Source organism: Dromiciops gliroides, chromosome 3, assembly GCF_019393635.1.
Source record: "Dromiciops gliroides isolate mDroGli1 chromosome 3, mDroGli1.pri, whole genome shotgun sequence".
NCBI lineage: Eukaryota > Metazoa > Chordata > Mammalia > Microbiotheria > Microbiotheriidae > Dromiciops > Dromiciops gliroides.
In genome coordinates, this window is record NC_057863.1 from 408,159,176 (window position 1) to 408,176,870 (window position 17,695).

At 36.5% G+C, this 17,695-nt stretch overlaps 1 protein-coding gene across 1 annotated transcript in view; it reads right to left on the reverse strand.

Annotated features, from left to right (window-relative positions):
* PLCL1 (phospholipase C like 1 (inactive)) overlaps positions 1-17,695 on the reverse strand; it is a 437,313-nt gene that overhangs the window by 46,901 nt on the left and 372,717 nt on the right. The window contains exons 4-5 of the mRNA XM_043998093.1: positions 6,208-6,283; positions 5,283-5,392 (exon numbers count right to left, since the gene is read on the reverse strand). Of these exons, the coding sequence (XP_043854028.1) occupies positions 5,283-5,392; positions 6,208-6,283 (186 nt within the window). The remainder of the gene's footprint in view (positions 1-5,282; positions 5,393-6,207; positions 6,284-17,695) is intronic.

The window sequence follows — 17,695 nt, forward strand, 5'->3', positions numbered from 1 at the left end:
GCATCTAGAAGCACAGTTGTATCTCATATTGAGTCAGTTTTTCCATAAATACAGTTTCTCAGAGATTTAAATATTGCCTTTGCAAAAATTCTGACTATATTGGGGGTAAAAAGGTATTTCTTCTAAGTAATATGCTTTCTTACAATGGTATAGCAATACAACTATTTTACAACTAATCTCTTTTTCAACTAAGTTATAAAATCATACATTTCTGTTCTAGACTTCCAAAGTGGCAGGTGTTTGAGAATAATCCAAATGAGAATATTTTTAAAGTACATCAATACTGACCAGTTAGTTACCTGCCACTTACAACACATGACTAGCCCACCTTCTTTTCTGGACATACATCTCTGATTACATCCTTTGTACCATTTCTCTTGCAGAGTTCTCCATGGCAGCCTATCATTTGCCTATCATTTTCCTCTCCCTTGATCTTTAGTTGACCCTCAACTTTCATTCCTCAGTGACTATGGTATTCTATGACTAAGGCAGCTAGCTGGTACAGTAGATATAGAGCACTGACCCTGGAGTCAAGACCTGAGTTAAAATTTCACCTCAGGTTCTTAATAGCAGTGTGATCTTGGGTAAGTCACTTAACCCCAATTGCCTTAAAACATCTGGGACCATCTCCAGTTGTCCTGATGTATATCTTGCCACTGGACTCAGATGGCTCTGGAGGAAAGAGTGAGGTTGGTGACCTTGCACAGCCCTCTCTCACTTAAATCCAATTCAGGGCAAGTCATGACATTACCTCCCAATGTCATGGTCTCCTTCGAGAATGAAGAACAACAACAATTCTATGACTTGAAGTCATGTAAAATCATTTGAAGCACATTGTTGGTTTACTAATGAACAGTTCATATGCTGTACTGGTGTACTTGCAGTATGCCAAGAGATCAAGAGGAAAGATGCATTCATGTTGGATGGACCCTGGGGGAGATATTCCCAGAGAACATTGATAAGAGTTTCAAAGGAGGAAAGAGAGTGACTGAGATTCAATTTGCATCACTGGAGGTAGTACCCATTGATGAGATAACAAATCTATTAAAATGTTAAAGTATCAATAATAAACTATTCAGGACTAATGATGGACTATATCTGTTGTCCAAGGACCAACCTAATTCAGTTATCCTCTATGCCTGGAGTGTTTGCCCTCCTTACCTCCAATTCTTCAAATCCCTATGAGACTCAATTAAAAAATTGTGTACTACATGAGGCCTTTTCTAATCCCTCTGGTTGTTTATGCTCTCCATCTTCCCATCATGTTGTATATATTTTGCATTATCCTATTTTATGTACATGTTCTTCCCTGCCCTTCCTATGTGGAATATAAGCTCCTGAGGGCAAGAACTATTCCACTGTTTTCTTTGTATCCCCAGCACCTCATAGAGTACCTGGCACAGAATAGATGCTCAAAAAATGTTGTTGAATCGAGAGATTCATAACGATATTGGTTAAGGTGATGATTTTTTTCTGGCCACAGAACATCTTGAAGACCATCTATTAGGTCAAAGAGGGGTAATGATATATATCATTAAAGGGAGCACTCAAGTCATCAAAATCCCACATCCTTCCAGAATTTCACAGCCTCAATAACACACAAGATTTTATGGGAAAGGGTATCTTCTTCTTTGTTCTTTCTTGCTTTCATTTTCCTTATAAATCTATATGCATGAGTAAGGCTATCATATTATTTTTGCAATGTCCTTTCATAAACAATGACTCATCGTCTGGATGTGTACATCACTGGATGAATGCTGTTACAAACAAAACAAAACAAAGCTTCAAAACAACAAAAAAGACCATTGTTTTATGGAGAAACTTAGGGTCATTAAAGACACTGCTCAATTTCCCAAAGGCGATCAAGCCCACACTCTTCCTCTGCTTCAATTTTGGGCACAGATCTGTCATGTAATATCACAATCTCTGAAGAATTAAAGTTCATTGAAGAAGAACATGGTAGGTACAATTACATAGCAGCACATTAACAATAAAGAACCACATAGAAATGACAGAGGATATCATCAGCAAGGAGTATGATATTCAAAAAAGGTGAACCAGGGGCAGCTAGATGGTGCAGTGGATAAAGCACCGGCCCTGGATTCAGGAGGACCTGAGTTCAAATCCAGCCACTTACTAGCTGTTTGACCCTTGGCAAGTCACTTAACCCTCACTGGCCTGCAAAAACAAAACAAAACAAAAAGGTGAACCAGTCATATAGTAAGATCAGTGAGTTTGTGTGCTCACTGGTACCATGGAATGGCGAGAGTTATAGGGCATATTAAGTGGAGTCCTTGCAGACAATTTACAAGAGATCATAGTCGAGTCACAAAGTATGATAAGATGTACATGGCTTGGCAGGATTATTTCAGAAAAACCTTGAAAGACTTACCTGAAGTAGTGCAAAGTGAAGTAAGCAGAACCCAGAGAACATTGTACACAGTAACAGCAATATTGTATGATGAAGAACTGTGAATGGCTTGACTATTCTCAGAAATAAACCCAAAGGACTCATGATGAAACATGCTATCCACCTCCAGAGAAAGAACTGATATTATCTTACTACAGACTGAGGTATACTAGTTTTCACTTCTTTCCTTCCTTCCTTCCTTCCTTCCTTCCTTCCTTCCTTCCTTCCTTCCTTCCTTCCTTCCTTCCTTCCTTCCTTCCTTCCTTCCTTTTTTCCTCCCTTCCTCCCTCCCTTCCTTCCTTTCTTCCTTCCTTTCCTTCTTTCTTTTGTCCTTTGTGTCTTCTTTCTTTTTTGTTGTTGTTCAAGTCTTGTACAAAATGACTAATATGGAAATGTTTTACATGATTACACATTTATAACCTATGTCAGATTTCTTACTGTCTCAGGGAAGGGGCAAGGGAGGGAGGGGTTAATAGAATTTGGAACTCAAAACTTTTTTTTTAATGCTAACATTGTTTTAATATGCAATTGGGGAAAATAACATATTATATATATATATATATGAATATATCTATATCTATGTAGATAAGGCTAATAGATATAGATATATACATACATGGCTTGGAATCTGTGTCATTGGAGGGAATTCCCCTAACCATGAAACCTCAGATTCCTCAAAGTATTACATTGTCTTGCTGGAGTGGTGGCATAATACATAACCATGGTCTCTCCCACTGGGGAAGCTGAGTGAAATTTGGTAGATTGCTTGAGGTCAGGAGTTTTGAGTTGCAGTAAGGGTAAAACTAATTGGATCTCCACACTAAGTCCAGCACCAATATGGTGAGCCTCTGGAAGCAGAATGCCCCTCAGGATGCCTAGGGAGGGGCAAAACAATCCAGGTTGGAAAAAACAGAGCAAATTAAAACTTCCATGCTAGTCAGTATTGAGATCATGCCTAGGAGTGGCTGCTGAACTTCTAGCCTGGGCAAGATTGGAAACTAAATTTTAAAAATTTATATATTTTAAAGACTGATATACTAAAAACTAAACATATGTATATTCTGTGCACTCCTTTCTCAAAATTAATTTCACTTGAACTTCTTATCTTTCTAAAATTTATCAAATCAGTTTGGTCTATCATTCTCAATAAAAACAGATATAGCCACTGGGGCAAGACTAGGTAAATGATGACTCTCTGTTGTTTTGGGTTATATTTGTATCCACAGAAAGCAGTTCTGCTAACACTGCCTCTTAAAACATTAAACTCAGCATATTTGAATTTCATACATGTGTGTATATATACCACCAAACAGAAGACTTTGCATATAGTTGGCAGTTCCCCCCCCCCAGGTCCTAGCAGCTGATGTCACAAATCAAACTACAGCTTCCCTCACTGCTGTGTGCAAACTAATGTAACAAGATATCTTAAGATCTTCCCCATCAAATACATATATTGCATGAGCATGCACAAGGCTGAGCAAGTATTTGAGTTTGTGTATTTAAATATGTACATGTGCACCTTCAGCTTATGGTTTACCAGTAATAAGCTATAGTATTCTCAAGTTTATTGCTGCCTAAATAACCTCTGATTTGGTCAATTCAACAACCACAGAATTTCAGAGCAGCATCTAGCCTCAACCTATCTTTCCTATAACACCCACAAATCATTCAGCCTTTGCTCAAAGATCTCCACAATAAGAAAGCTCCTGCCTGAGTCAACCCCTGCCTCTCTAAGATAGGTCTAATTGTTGGGAAGGTCTTCTTGACATCAAGCCTAAGCTTGTTTTGTCTTTTTGTAGCTTCTACCCAGTGCTCTTAATTCTCCTCTTTGGAGCTGAGCAGGACAAGTCTAAGATTCTTCTACAAAAGGATAGCTTTTACAAGTTTTTGAAGACAGATATCACTACCCCCATCCTCAAGGCTTCTCTAACCTAAGCACCTCGATTTCCTTTAAGCAGCTATCATGAGGGATATTTTGAGGACCTTCAGCATTCTAGTTGCCATCTTTTGGATGGCTTCAATCTTTTCAAAGTCCTTCCTAAAACATAGTGCCCACAACTGAACAGAAGTAGCCTGACCAGACCTAAAAATATGAAAATGGTACCTTCACTGTATTACTCCAAAATTAAACTATAGCTAAAATAATAATGATAATAATAGTATTAATATAAGCACCTTAAGGTTTACAGAGCACTTTACAAATCTTACTTCATTTTATCCTCACAACAACCTTGAGAGGTAAATGGTATTATCATCCCCTTTTTACAGAGGAGGAAACTGAGGCGGAGAGAAATCAAAAGACTAGTAAGTGGCTGAGGTCAGAAAAGGACTCAGGTCTTCCTGAATTTATATCCAGTACCACTGCCACCCATAAAATATATAGAGGCAAACTGGTTTTCTAAACAATGCCCAAACAGCAAGAGTACGTGTCAGTGTGATGGGGTTTGGGATGATTATTATACAGACTATATGGTCCTTGATGCCTCAGCAAACTTCAGTTTGTCTTTTGTAACTGGTAGCAGCACCCCTTTGTCATATTCTGTTCACAGGCAAATAAATGGAGAACTTATCAATTTTTATAATGTTCAGCTGAAGTAAGAACACACCCTACCACCAGAGAATGGAATTTGGTGTCACATGTCTGTAACCCTCTGTCTTATGTGCAAATCTAATTGCCCTATTATGGTAAAATGTTTATTGATTTCAATCTGCATGTTCTCCTGCCTCCCACAGAGCATGAGCTAGGCAATATGCCCACAAATAGTTCTAAAAGACCTAAATCACTATCCACAGCTGAGAAGCCCTTGAGCATATTGTGAGAATAGGGTGGACAATGGGAAAGTTCAAAGGGGCAGCTGGATTTTCCATTTACCTTCAGTACTGTAATGTTCCATGCAAAACTCTCAATTGCCTTGTTGAGTTTTCTTCCTTTCAAGCCTTCTTTTGCCCCAAGATTATGAAGCTCCTCATGGAATTCCATCCCTTTGAAAGTAGAAGGTAACAGACTTTAGAAAATAAGGTTCTCCATAATGATGAATAACATAGGAATTGTGAAAAAAACAATCCTATTTTTCCTTACCTCCAGAAAACCCTTCTTTTTATTTTGTTCATCCCCACCAATAGCTTATTGTTTAGAGTACACATTGGCATGTACTAGGCAAAATTACAAAGGCAATAACGTAGCAATAATGAAAGCTGATGAGCTATAACTATTCAATACCTGACTAGGGAATAAAACCAATGATTTTCAGGCATAAGCAGGCAGCTTCCTTCTTTTCTTATGATGTCACTCATACTTTAGCAGCTCTATTATCTCATCAATGTTGGTATTCTCACCATTGCTTATTATAACCATTTTTGCCTTTCTATCCTGGGTGAGCCTCAGGTAAGTAACTGACTTGGAAGTAGAGTCCCCAGGGCCCATATTCTGCCAAATGTTCCCTAACTATTGATTAATATGAATTGTCCAATGAAAAAGGCCACTCCGAGGATTGGCTAAAGGGATCTGTGGAAAGCTCAGCTACTGTCTCTATAAGATGGTACCTGGACAGGTTCCCAAGAGTGCAGAGACAAAGACCAGATGCCTCAAAAGTCTACATATCTTTTGAAAGCCCCACAGCCCCAGAAAGACCAACAGGCTTGAGAATTCTTTGGTCCTATACAAAGACTAATTAATCAAAAAGTACAAAGCAAAATATTTCAGTCATAGCTCACAGCTATGCGCTCAAAGTCCATGCAAAATTCATGTTAATATCAATTTTATTCTACAAAATAGAAAGAGAAGATCAGGTAATCACCTGCTTTTTGACACTGAATAATCTTATCATGGATGGTGTCTGCCATCTCAATAAGGAACTTGCTTTCTTGAATCATCTGTCACAAAACAAAAATAAAGGAAATTATTGCTCAGCATAGTGAAACTAGATTTTAGGGAGGTAAAATTTATACATATCAAACTTTACACTAATATATTAAAGTTACTATGATTTAAAAATATATATCTAATCAATTAAAATATATATCTGATCACCAGTATTTCCCCTATCTACCTTGTATTTCACTGCCTGGTATTTATTTATATTTATTTTTGCATATTCTATATGTGCTAATATTTGTAAATGCTGTCTTCACTAACAGATTGTAAGCTCCTCAAGAGCAGGAATTGCTTTATTTATTATCTTTGTAGCCTCAGTGATTAGCAGTGATTAGCACATGGTATAATAAATGGTTGATTATTTATTATGCAGGGGTGGGCTGGAGCCAGCTCTAACCTCCAACTGTTCAATTTTCAGTGTGAGTGTTTAGACATTACAAGACAGGGCTAGTTTTAGTGTTTTGTTATCTAGGCTTAAGAATGAGTTAATAATACAGATCAAACGTAAAAGTGTTTGTGTGCATGCATTTTATTTTTGGAGAACTTAGTTGTTAAACATTTACCAACACACCCCTATATTGCTCTATAAACATTGCTTGAGGTCAGAAAGAGTGCAATAGAAAGGGCAGGAAGTGAAATCAGCACCAGACAGGAGCCCTGGTAACTGAATGCTAATTAATAATAAACACAACAACAACAATTATAATAAATAATTGGCATTTATATAGTGCTTTAAGGTTTGAAAAGTATTATATACATTCATTAGCCTCACAACCCCACTGACTGATAACATGGTTATGGGAAGGAGAGATGAGTATAGGTTGAAGATGCTGAAGGTAGATTTCATGAAACAGGTAGAATTTAAACTGGACCTAAAAGAACAAATAGGATTTGGAGAAGGAAAGGGAAGGAAAGAAGACTTTTGTTCATGAAAAAGACCAGGAAGGGAACAAAGATGATACACAAAGAGAGTGAAAAAAACCACTCTGGTGACTTGGAGTTCAGAAATAGTGGGAGAAAAGGTAGGATAGAGCCTAACTGAATGTGGAGATTGTGAAAAACGTGGCAACAGTAAAAGGTTATGTATACCTATTATATACTTATATATGCAACTCGGAATAGTGTAAAAATCTCTTGGGCAAAAATGGATTGCCAGTGGGAAAAGTTTAAGAAGGCCCGAGATAGAGGAAGTAGGACCATACTGTGAAACTTCAGGAAAGTCAGTCTCTTAGAGGTTTATACTTTATTTTGAGGGCACTAGGGAGCCAGGGAAGAGATTAGAGTATAAGATAGCCTTAAGAAAGGCAGTGTTTTAGCAGCTTTAAGGAATATGATAATTTGGATTGCTGTTGAAGAGGAAAACAAATGTCATTAGAAATTGTTGGTCATTCCTCAGGAAATTGGAAGAGGTGGGATCAAAGTCATAAGTGGGAGGGTTATGATTAACACTCTTTCTAAGTCAGAGTGAATCTCTTGGCCCAGATAAATTAAATTCCTGAGTCCTTGAAGTAAATAATTAAAGAAAAAACTCCTAAGCAGGAGATCACTGAATGACAGTTAATAATCTCTTGTTGTTCAGTTCTGACCCTGTTTGGGGTTTTCTTGGCAGAGATGCTGAAATGCTTTGCCCTTTCCTTTGTTGGCTCATTTTACAGATGAGGAAACTGAGGCAAACAGGGCTAAGTGACTTTCTCAGGTAGTAAGTGTCTGAGGCCATATTTGCACTGAGGAAGATGAGTCTTCCTGACTCCAGGACCAGTGCTCTAGCTGCTGTACCACCTAGCTGTTCCCATAATCTCTAAGCAATGCTCATTAAAAATAAATGATTTGCAACAATTCTTCCTGACTTCAACTTTGAGAATTTTAAAAACATTAGTCTTTTAAAGCAAGTTCTCTCAACAATTGCAAAAGCTCTTAACTTTTAGTTTGACTGTAATTTAGCTCTTCTTTGAAATAAATCCCTCCTTTCCACCTTTCTGGATGACAGTTAATGTTTTAGAAGGAAAACTTTCTCAACTTCTGAGGGAACAGTGTCATGTTTCAGACAACCAGGACAAACTTAACCTCAGGGTTTTGCTTGCTATTAGGTGCCGAGATTCTCATAATTTTCTCTATCTTTCATAATAATTTAAAATCCTACTATGGTAATGACAGTTCCCCATATAAAATAAAACAGTATTTTGTACAATTCCAAAAAATCATGATAATAATTTCTAAGAAATCATGAGTCAAGGGGAAGAGTTACAGAATTCTGAAGTTGGGCAACTGATGATGACATTTAAGAATATGGGGAACATTAATTATGTCATTTACTTCGGACTTCAAACTATAAACTTCATACTACTCTTAAACATTAAATTAGAAGGTTTTGAATACTTAAAGAAATGGATGGTGATCAATAGAAGGTAATATCACTAAGACTGTCATACCAAACTGACCTTATTTCCTTTTCTCATTCAGTCATTAGACTGGTTGACCAGAAAAAAAACATGTTCTAGACCTAATAGACTAATATATATTAAGGATGATATTTGGAAAAGTCTATCATATTAACAAGACAGATAAATGTGGGCTGGATAATTGTATAGGTTGGCAGATGTGCCTTGGTTAAAAACTAAATCCAAAAATCATTTATAAATGGACTGATGCCAACCTGGAAATAATAGTTCAATGAGTGCCCTGGGGCTCTTTTTTGGCTATGCCTTGCTCAATACTTTTATCAATGACATGCTTGCTTGAGTGGCTTGCTTATTAAATTTGTTGATGACATGAAGCTAGGAGGGATTGATAACAGGTTGAACGACAAAATAGGGATATAAAAATACCTTGGCAGGCATGAAGAGAGGACTGAATTCGACAAGATAAAAGTTAATAGAGAAAAGCACTACTTTATAAAAGTTTAGTATGAGAAAAAATAGGATTTTGACTGCAGTCTCAATATGAATTAAATGTAATGTGTTTGATAAAGAAGCTAAATCAATTTTTAGATGCACCAAATTGGAATAAAATGTCGGGGACAAGTTTATCATGCTACTATTCTCTTTGCTAAACATACCACATAGGGAGAGTAATGTTCACTTCTGGGTAACATACATTCTCTACCATTTTTTTTAAATGAAAAGTTTTATTTCAATATAGCAGACACTTTCAAGAAAACACCCAAATAAATCCTCCGCACAACACACACACACAATACTAAACAAATTTTTGGTGCCACATTCTGAGAGTGACTGACAAATAAGTGCATCCAGAGGAAGGTAACCAGAAAGGTATGAGGACCTGAAACCACAAAAAAGAATGGAAAGAATTGGAGAGAATTAGCCTAGAAAACAGAAAATTAAAGGGGTATATGATTATTCTTTTAAAATTCAGTTCAGGGGCAGCTAAGTGGCGCAGTGGATAAAGCACTGGCCCTGGATTCAGGAGGACCTGAGTTCAAATCTGGCCTCAGACACTTGACACTTAACAGCTGTGTGACCCTGGGCAAGTCACTTAACCCCCATTGCCCCGCAAAAAAAAAAAAATCAGTTCAAATCAATTTCATAAAGATTTATGTGGAGTCACAGTGGTGGCTTAGTGAATAGAGCACTGAATTTGGAAGCAAACCTACTTCATACCCTTACCAGCAATATGAATCTTGGCAAATCACTTAAACTCTCTCAGCTTCAGTTTCTTCATTAATAAAATAAGTTTAATTATACTAACTACCTCACAAGATTATGATAAGGATCAAATTTTACTTATATATATATATATATACACATATCTAAATACACACACATGCATTTCTGATAAACTCATTACAAAGGGCTCATTTCTACATAAGTAACTGGATTGAGCATTTCAGCTGAGGATCAAAACAAAAACTCAGTCAACCTGTTGCTTGATTTAATTTTCTATTTGATTAACTTGCTTTTTTGACTGATTTGACTGTCAAAATATTGTTTATAAGAAGCATGTGGACATCTATATGTCTAATGAGTCTCATTAGTAATGATTAATAATCATTTATTGCTATACTTCTATTAGAAGTATAAGGTCCCAAACTATTCATTCAGAACATTGTAGAGCCTCCTACAACAGAGTTGTGTTCACTCAGAAGAGGTGGGCCTATTGTCCTCATTGATGGTCAGACCACTTTTGGAGTACTGTGTTTAGTTGCAAGAGGAAGAAGAATGCCTATTGTCCAGACTATAATAATGAGCTGGATCGACAATCAATAGCCCTTGTTCATCATTACATTTGTTTGGGAAAGACTGAAAATGGATGATGTACTCGGGATAGATTGCACAGGAGGCATGGAGTAGATTGTATTGCCTTTGGACAAATGACATAGTTCTTTTAGTGATGAGCTTGTCCCTTAAAAATGAAAGGACCATATTATTTTTTGTACCAATATTCTCCTGGTAATGTTTATAGCTATGAATCATGGAAAACTATAGTCACCAAAGAATTTTAGATGAGGTCACCTAAAGGGCAATGGAGAGGCATATGGTGGGCAGGAGCAGGCTACAATGCATAACAAATAGGACATTAGTCAATGGAGGGAAAGTGGTGCAAAGTATATTGTCAGAAAAATGTATGACCAAAAAAAATAAATAAATAAGTTAGCCATGTAGAGAAAGAGATAAAATTAATGGAGAATTTATGAGATCTGCTGTTGCCTTAATAATGTTAAGAGAATAAGAAAAAGGCCCCCAGCATGATAGGTGAAGCCTATAAGAATTATAATATTTATAAGAATACATGGACAAGAGTCATATAGGGTGGTCACGCACATGTGGATTGCAATTTGAATCACTGAATAGAGTACTCAAGCAATGAGATCACAGACCCATTGAAATACTGAGAATGTCTACAACAAGGCAGTTGACAGTGCTATTCACAGTCATGTAGCACCTGAACCACTTAAAGCAAATTTGAAGAAATGGTATTAACTTTTAAATACTATGGGAAGATTTCATTATATTATACAGCTATCACTTAAAATAAATAGCTAACACTTTATACAGTACTTTAATTTTGTTTGTTTGTTTTATGGAGTTTTTTTGCTGGGCAATGAGGGTTAAGTGACTTGCCCAGGGTCACACAGCTGTTAAATGTCAAGTGTCTGAGGCCGGATTTGAACTCAGGTCCTCCTGAATCCAGGGCCACTGCTTTATCCACTTTACCACCTAGCTGTCCCCTATATAGTACTTTAATATTCACACAGTGCATTACATATATTATCTTCTTTGATCCTCACAACAACCTTGTGAGGTAGCTGATATTGGCATCCCCATTTTGCTGATAAGGAAACTAAGGCCAAGAGAAATTAAGTTTTTTGTCCAGGTTCACACAGCTAGCAAGTATTTGCGGAAGGATTTAAACTCAGTTCTTCCTAGAAGTAGCTAGGTGGCATGGTGGATAGAGTACTGGGCCTGAAGTTGGGACCACTTGAGTTCAAATCTTGCTTCAGATAGTTACTAGCTGTGTGACCCTGGATAAGTCACTTAACTTCTGTCTGCCTCAGTTTCCTCAACTGTAAAATTTGGATAATAAAGTTTAATGTGAGGATCAAATGAGATGATATTTGTAAAGCATTTAACACAGTACCTAGCACATAGTAGATATATACTACTTATTTCTTTCCTGATAAATTCTAGTCTTCTATCCACTATTTTACCAAGAATTCATTCAGCAGCTTCTAAAAGTGTCTAATATAAAGCCAGAGTTAGCTACTTATTTAGTCATTATTTTCTACACTTATAGTCTTGGTATTATAATTTATTTCATGGACTACTTGTCTAGTTTCAATAATATTTCACAAAAAAAGTTTTATGATCTGTTCTGGTGAATTTTAAAATGATCTATTCTGAAAAAAGCTTAGTATCTGGCATCTTTTTGGGTAAGGGAAATATTCCTGCTCAAAGAATGCTACAAAGTCCCAACCATATTCCAAATAAATACCATATTGTCTATTTTTAGAATCACAGAATGCAAAGCTGGATGAAACAAATATCAAGCCCTGCAATCTAATTCTAAAGAAGAAAAGAGAGAGGTAAAATTACATGCATAACAGTGCTTTTATTTTTAAGATGTTGAAAAAAATTTTTTAACCTAAAAAAACTGTTGACTTGAATTGTGTGACTTGCATATTATGTCACATAGCCAGTTAGTGGCAGAGCTTATATTTAGTACCTAGATCTTCTGAACTCCAAGTCCAATATTACATCCATTGCACAACATGATGCAACTTCCCTTCTGATAGAGTGTGAGTTCCTTGATGGCAGAGGTTGTCTCATTTTTCCATTTGTTTCCCCAGAACCTAACACAGCATCAGGAATATAGTGAATGATCAATAAATGTTTGTTGTTTTATTGCCTTACCCTAACCCTTCCCATGAATCCACAAGAAAACTAATATGTGGATATGGCCTTGGAGTTAGTGTTTCCTAAAGAATGTTCCATTTAGCACCAAAAGAAGCAATATATAGAAGTTGAAATGAGGCAAACCTTGGCTTGATATTAGGGAATACTTCCTAAAAATTAGACCTGCCCAAGGATGTGTGGAATGGGGCACTGTGTGATAGGTGACTGCCTCAGGACAAAGTAGGTTCTTTTTCATTGGAGGATTGCAAAATGAGACTGGATGACTTTTTACTGGGCATACTAAAGTGGGGATTCCTTTTAGGTATGATTTAAACCAAATGTCTACTGAGGTACCTTCCAACTCAGAAACTGTGATTCTGTGGAGGGGAAGTTTGAAGCATCATCTAGCCAATCTCTCTATATTTGGAAATAACCATGACTAAAACTTTTCTGCTAATTGCAAATCTGCTATTTTTATTTTTATTTTTTTGCAGGGAAATGAGGGTTAGGTGACTTGCCCAGGGTCACATAGCTAGTAAGTGTCACATGTTTGTTTTTTTAATCTGCTCTTTTTAAAAGTAATTCTATAATTTGTTTTGGAAGGAACTCATAGCTTTGTCTTTAACCAGTTTCTTTTTGGGTTGCCCTGAGGGATCATAAATATATAATTACTGGGGCAGCTAGGTGGCACAGTGGATAAAGCACTGGCCCTGGATTCAGGAGGACCTGAGTTCAAATCCTGCCTCAGAAACTTGACACTAGCTGTGTGACCCTGGGCAAGTGACTTAACCCCCATTGCCCTACAAAATAAACAAACAAATAAATAAATAGTTGAATGAATAAATAAATATATAGTTATTAACATCTTTCCTATATATAAACATCATCATCACTCAAATTTCCTTTCTTGGAGATAAATATCCCCATTTCTTTATCCTTCCTTATGAAGAGTCATTCTTTAATTCTTCAATCTGCACTGGATTTCTCTTTCCTTTTACCTCTCCAAGCTCTCCTGGAGAGACATCATCTGAAACTGGATAGAATACTCTGGTAAAGGTTTCAGCTGTTGTATATAGTGGAAAGATTATTTCTCGTGACCATATGGTTATACTTATCATTTGGAATCCAAATGTCTTTATCATTTTTGTACAGCACTTCTAATTCCTAGATTTTTAGCTACAATTTAAATAGTACTTAATTCTGTATCTCATATTTGTACAGAAGGCAGCTTGGCATAGTAGAGTTGAACTATGAGTCAAGAAGATGGGTTCACATCCTGCCCATGACACAAAGTAGTTGGGTGATGCTGGTTATCACTTTACCTTTCAGTGTCCTCATAATTCTCTAGGAATATGGTACAGAGAAGGTGTTGGCCTTCACTGATAGAGGGAGTACTTAATGGCACCTCTCTACACAAATGAAATTACAGGTTTGGTCAAGATATTATATAGATCAATAGATAGGAAAAGGCACTGCTGTTTGATGCTTAATTCCTTCTGACTCTCCATGATCCCCTTTGGGGTTTTCTTGGCAAAGATACTGGAGTGAGTTGCCATTTCCTTCTCAAGCTTATTTTACAGATGAGGAAATGAGGCAAACAGGGTCAAGTGACTTGTCCAGGGTCACACAGCTAGTAAGTGTGTGAGACTGCATTTGAACTCAGGAAGATGAGAGTCTTCCTGACTCCAGGCCTGGAGTCTCTACTCAATAACTTAGTTGGCCACATAACTATTTCTATTATCTATATGTCTGTTTATCTGGATTGTGTGTGTATGTGTGTTAGGGAATGAGTATACAATTGCATTTCTCACTTCCTAATACATGGATGAATAAAATCTGAACTCTGAATCTTCCTTTAAAGTATAACATTTTTCTGTGTAACTGCTTATTAAATGGGTTTTTAGTTGTTAAAAATCTTACAAAATTTTATTTCATTTATTCATGACCATTTCTCTAAATTACTAATGTTCTTTTGAATTTCAATCTCATCTCCCAAATCTTTCCCATATTTACTATCTTCTCTTTCTCTATATTTACCTAGAATAATGGCATAGTCAATCTAGGGGCTTAAACCATAAAGGCACATGATATGACATCACTTCCATAATGCCATTCCTTTGTTCAACAATCCTTAGTAGCTCCCATTTGGGGACCAGCTGTTAAGGTTTTACACAATCTGTACTCTACCTTACTTGTTAAACTTTATTTAACACTACTCCAACACTAAATTAGTCACTATCCCAAAGAAACACAAAATGGTTATGTCAGCCTCCATGACTGCTTATATTGTACTCACTTTTTCCTGGAATGTCTTCTTTTACATCCTCAGGCTATCTAGTTTACTAACAATAGCAATGATCACTTTTATTCCTACCTATTTCACAAAATCTTTCCTGATTTCTCCAGAGTCATTCTCAGAGAATCATTGATCTGGGAAAAAACCTTACCTTTTGTCTAGTTATCTGGTACTTGAACAGGAATCCTTTATACATGCTCATTGACTAATGGGCAATTTGCCTTTCCTAGTGATGAGGAAATCAATAACAACTAAGCAGCCCATTCCATTACCCAACAACAAATTGTATCCTTATATTGAACCAAAATCTTCATCTCTGAAACTTCCTCTCATTGTTCCTAGTTATACTTTCTGAGACCAAACAAGATCAGCCTAATTCCTCTTCTACATGACAGTCCAACAAATGATTGAATATAGCAATTATTCCCTTTCCTCCCTACCTTCCATCACAAGCTTTCTTTTATCCAGGCTGAGTATCTCCAGTTCTTTCAGGTCCCATCATCATGTCTTCTGGTTGTACTCCAGCTTATCAAGGTCATTCATAAAATGTGACAACCAGAACTGACCATAAATACTCCAGATATCATCTGTCCAGAGCTGAATAAAACAGAACTTACACTTTCCTCACTCTGAAAATTTGGTTTCTGTTAACTCAAAGCTTGCATTAAATTTGGCTTTATTGCCCTTTCATGACATTGGCTCATGTTTGGCTTTCAGTACATGAAAAACACCCAGGTTTTTTTTTTTCTACATGAGCAAGTTCACCTTATTTCTCTATATTAAAACAAAATTTCCCTTTTCATTTTCCCAATTAAATTTGTGTTAAACAATTCAATCTATCATCACCAGTTGTCAAGAACACTTTGGATCTTCATTATGATATAATTCAGCTATTACTCCCCACTTTCTGTCATTTGATTTTTAAAAAAAATTTTTAGTGAGGCAATTGGGGTTAAGTGACTTGCCCAGAGTCACACAGCTAGTAAGTGTTAAGTGTCTGAGGTCGGATTTGAACTCAGGTACTCCTGATTCCAGGGCAGGTGTTCTATGCACTTCACCACCTAGCTGCCCCACTTTCTGTCATTTGATAAGCATATTATCTGTCACTTCAACCAAAGGCCTTATAATAAAAAGGTTAAACGGAAAAGGATGGAGGAGAAAGCTCGACCAAAGACTTCTCTCAGGTAGACATCAATTCATTTATCACCAGCCATACAGAAGAAGGAACAATGAATTCATGAACTTAACGTTAGGATTCATAGGTGTGATTTTTAATTAATTTTCTTCCTGTTAGAAATCATGGGTTAAGTAAGACTATAGATCCATAATTAGTTCAGCAATAAGTAGGGGGGAAATGTTCACTAGCATTTAGCAAAAAACACCTGACAAATATAGTGCTTCAAGGTTTGCAAAGAATTTTAAATGCTTTATATCACCTAATAAATGTAGACAGGTCAACCTTTAGCTTGCTATATATTTTGTTCTTTTGGATACAAAACATGACAGGTATAAAAAAATCACTAAGTAGACATTTATATGACATGAACCAAAGAAAAATCCTTCAGGCATATGTTGCATTTAATCTCTATTTGTTTTCAATGTAATATTCTTTTGTAAGTATAATATTTTTCATGAACTAAAACTCAGTTGTCACATGGAATCACCCTTGCTTGCTTGTTTCTTAATGTCTCTTAGGTACCTAATGTTCAAGTAATGCTGGTATTCAATAGAAATTTTTGCCAACTCTGAAGATGTTTCATCAGCTCCATTACACAGTGTCAAATTGATTTTGTCAAGAGTCATCTGGTAAGGGTTAGAGGAAGTAGAGATGAGTGGTGGTGATTGGTGATTCCCTGCTGAGGGGTAATGAGGCAGCTATTTGTTGCCCTGACAATAGTAATAGAGAGTTCTGCTCTCTTATCAGGGCATGTATCCAGAAAACCTCCCCGGAGGGGAAAGAGAAGTATCAAAGAAAGGATAAGACCACTGCCCAAGGTAGTTAGGACCATGATAATGGACAACAGCCAGTAGACATAGCTACTGAACTCTAATTTTGCTATTCCTCTACCACAGAGAATAATTTTTTCATTAGAAAAGAATAGAACCAAGAAGACTTAAAAAGGAGTTGAATTCAAAGACAAGTGAAGGAGATGGTAAGAAAGTTCAAGTCACTAAGCCAAGATAAACTACATATCAGAGCATTAAAATAAGTGGAAGATGTCATTGCTGAACCACTGTGAATGATATCATAGAGAAAAAGAGGTGTACCAAAGGATCAAAGGAGGACAAGTGCTGACCTGCTTTCAAAAGAGGAAAAACATGGAAATTTGGTGAGTTTGACCACTTCCTGGAAAAATTCCAGATTATGTTAAATGGATGGTTTTTGGAACATTTAAAATAGGAAAGTATCATCAAAAAAGCACCAAAAGTTTATATAAAACAGACCAGTCCAGACTAATTATATTTCCATTTCTAATAGGTTTATTAGATAGACAAAGAAAATGTTCCAGCTATACTTTTCCTAGATTTTAGCAAAGATTTTGACAAAATCTTTCATATTATTATTATGGACAAGATGCAATGTTATATGCTAAAAGACAGTATGATTCAAAACTGGTTAAATGGCCAAACCTAAAGAATAGTCCTATGTTAACTTAGAAAGAGGGCTTTAGTGTGTACCCTAGGGATCCAAGATTCTTTTTATGCATAAAACATAGTAGGTGCTTAATAAATGCTTGTTTACTAACTGCCTATTTCTGATCAGT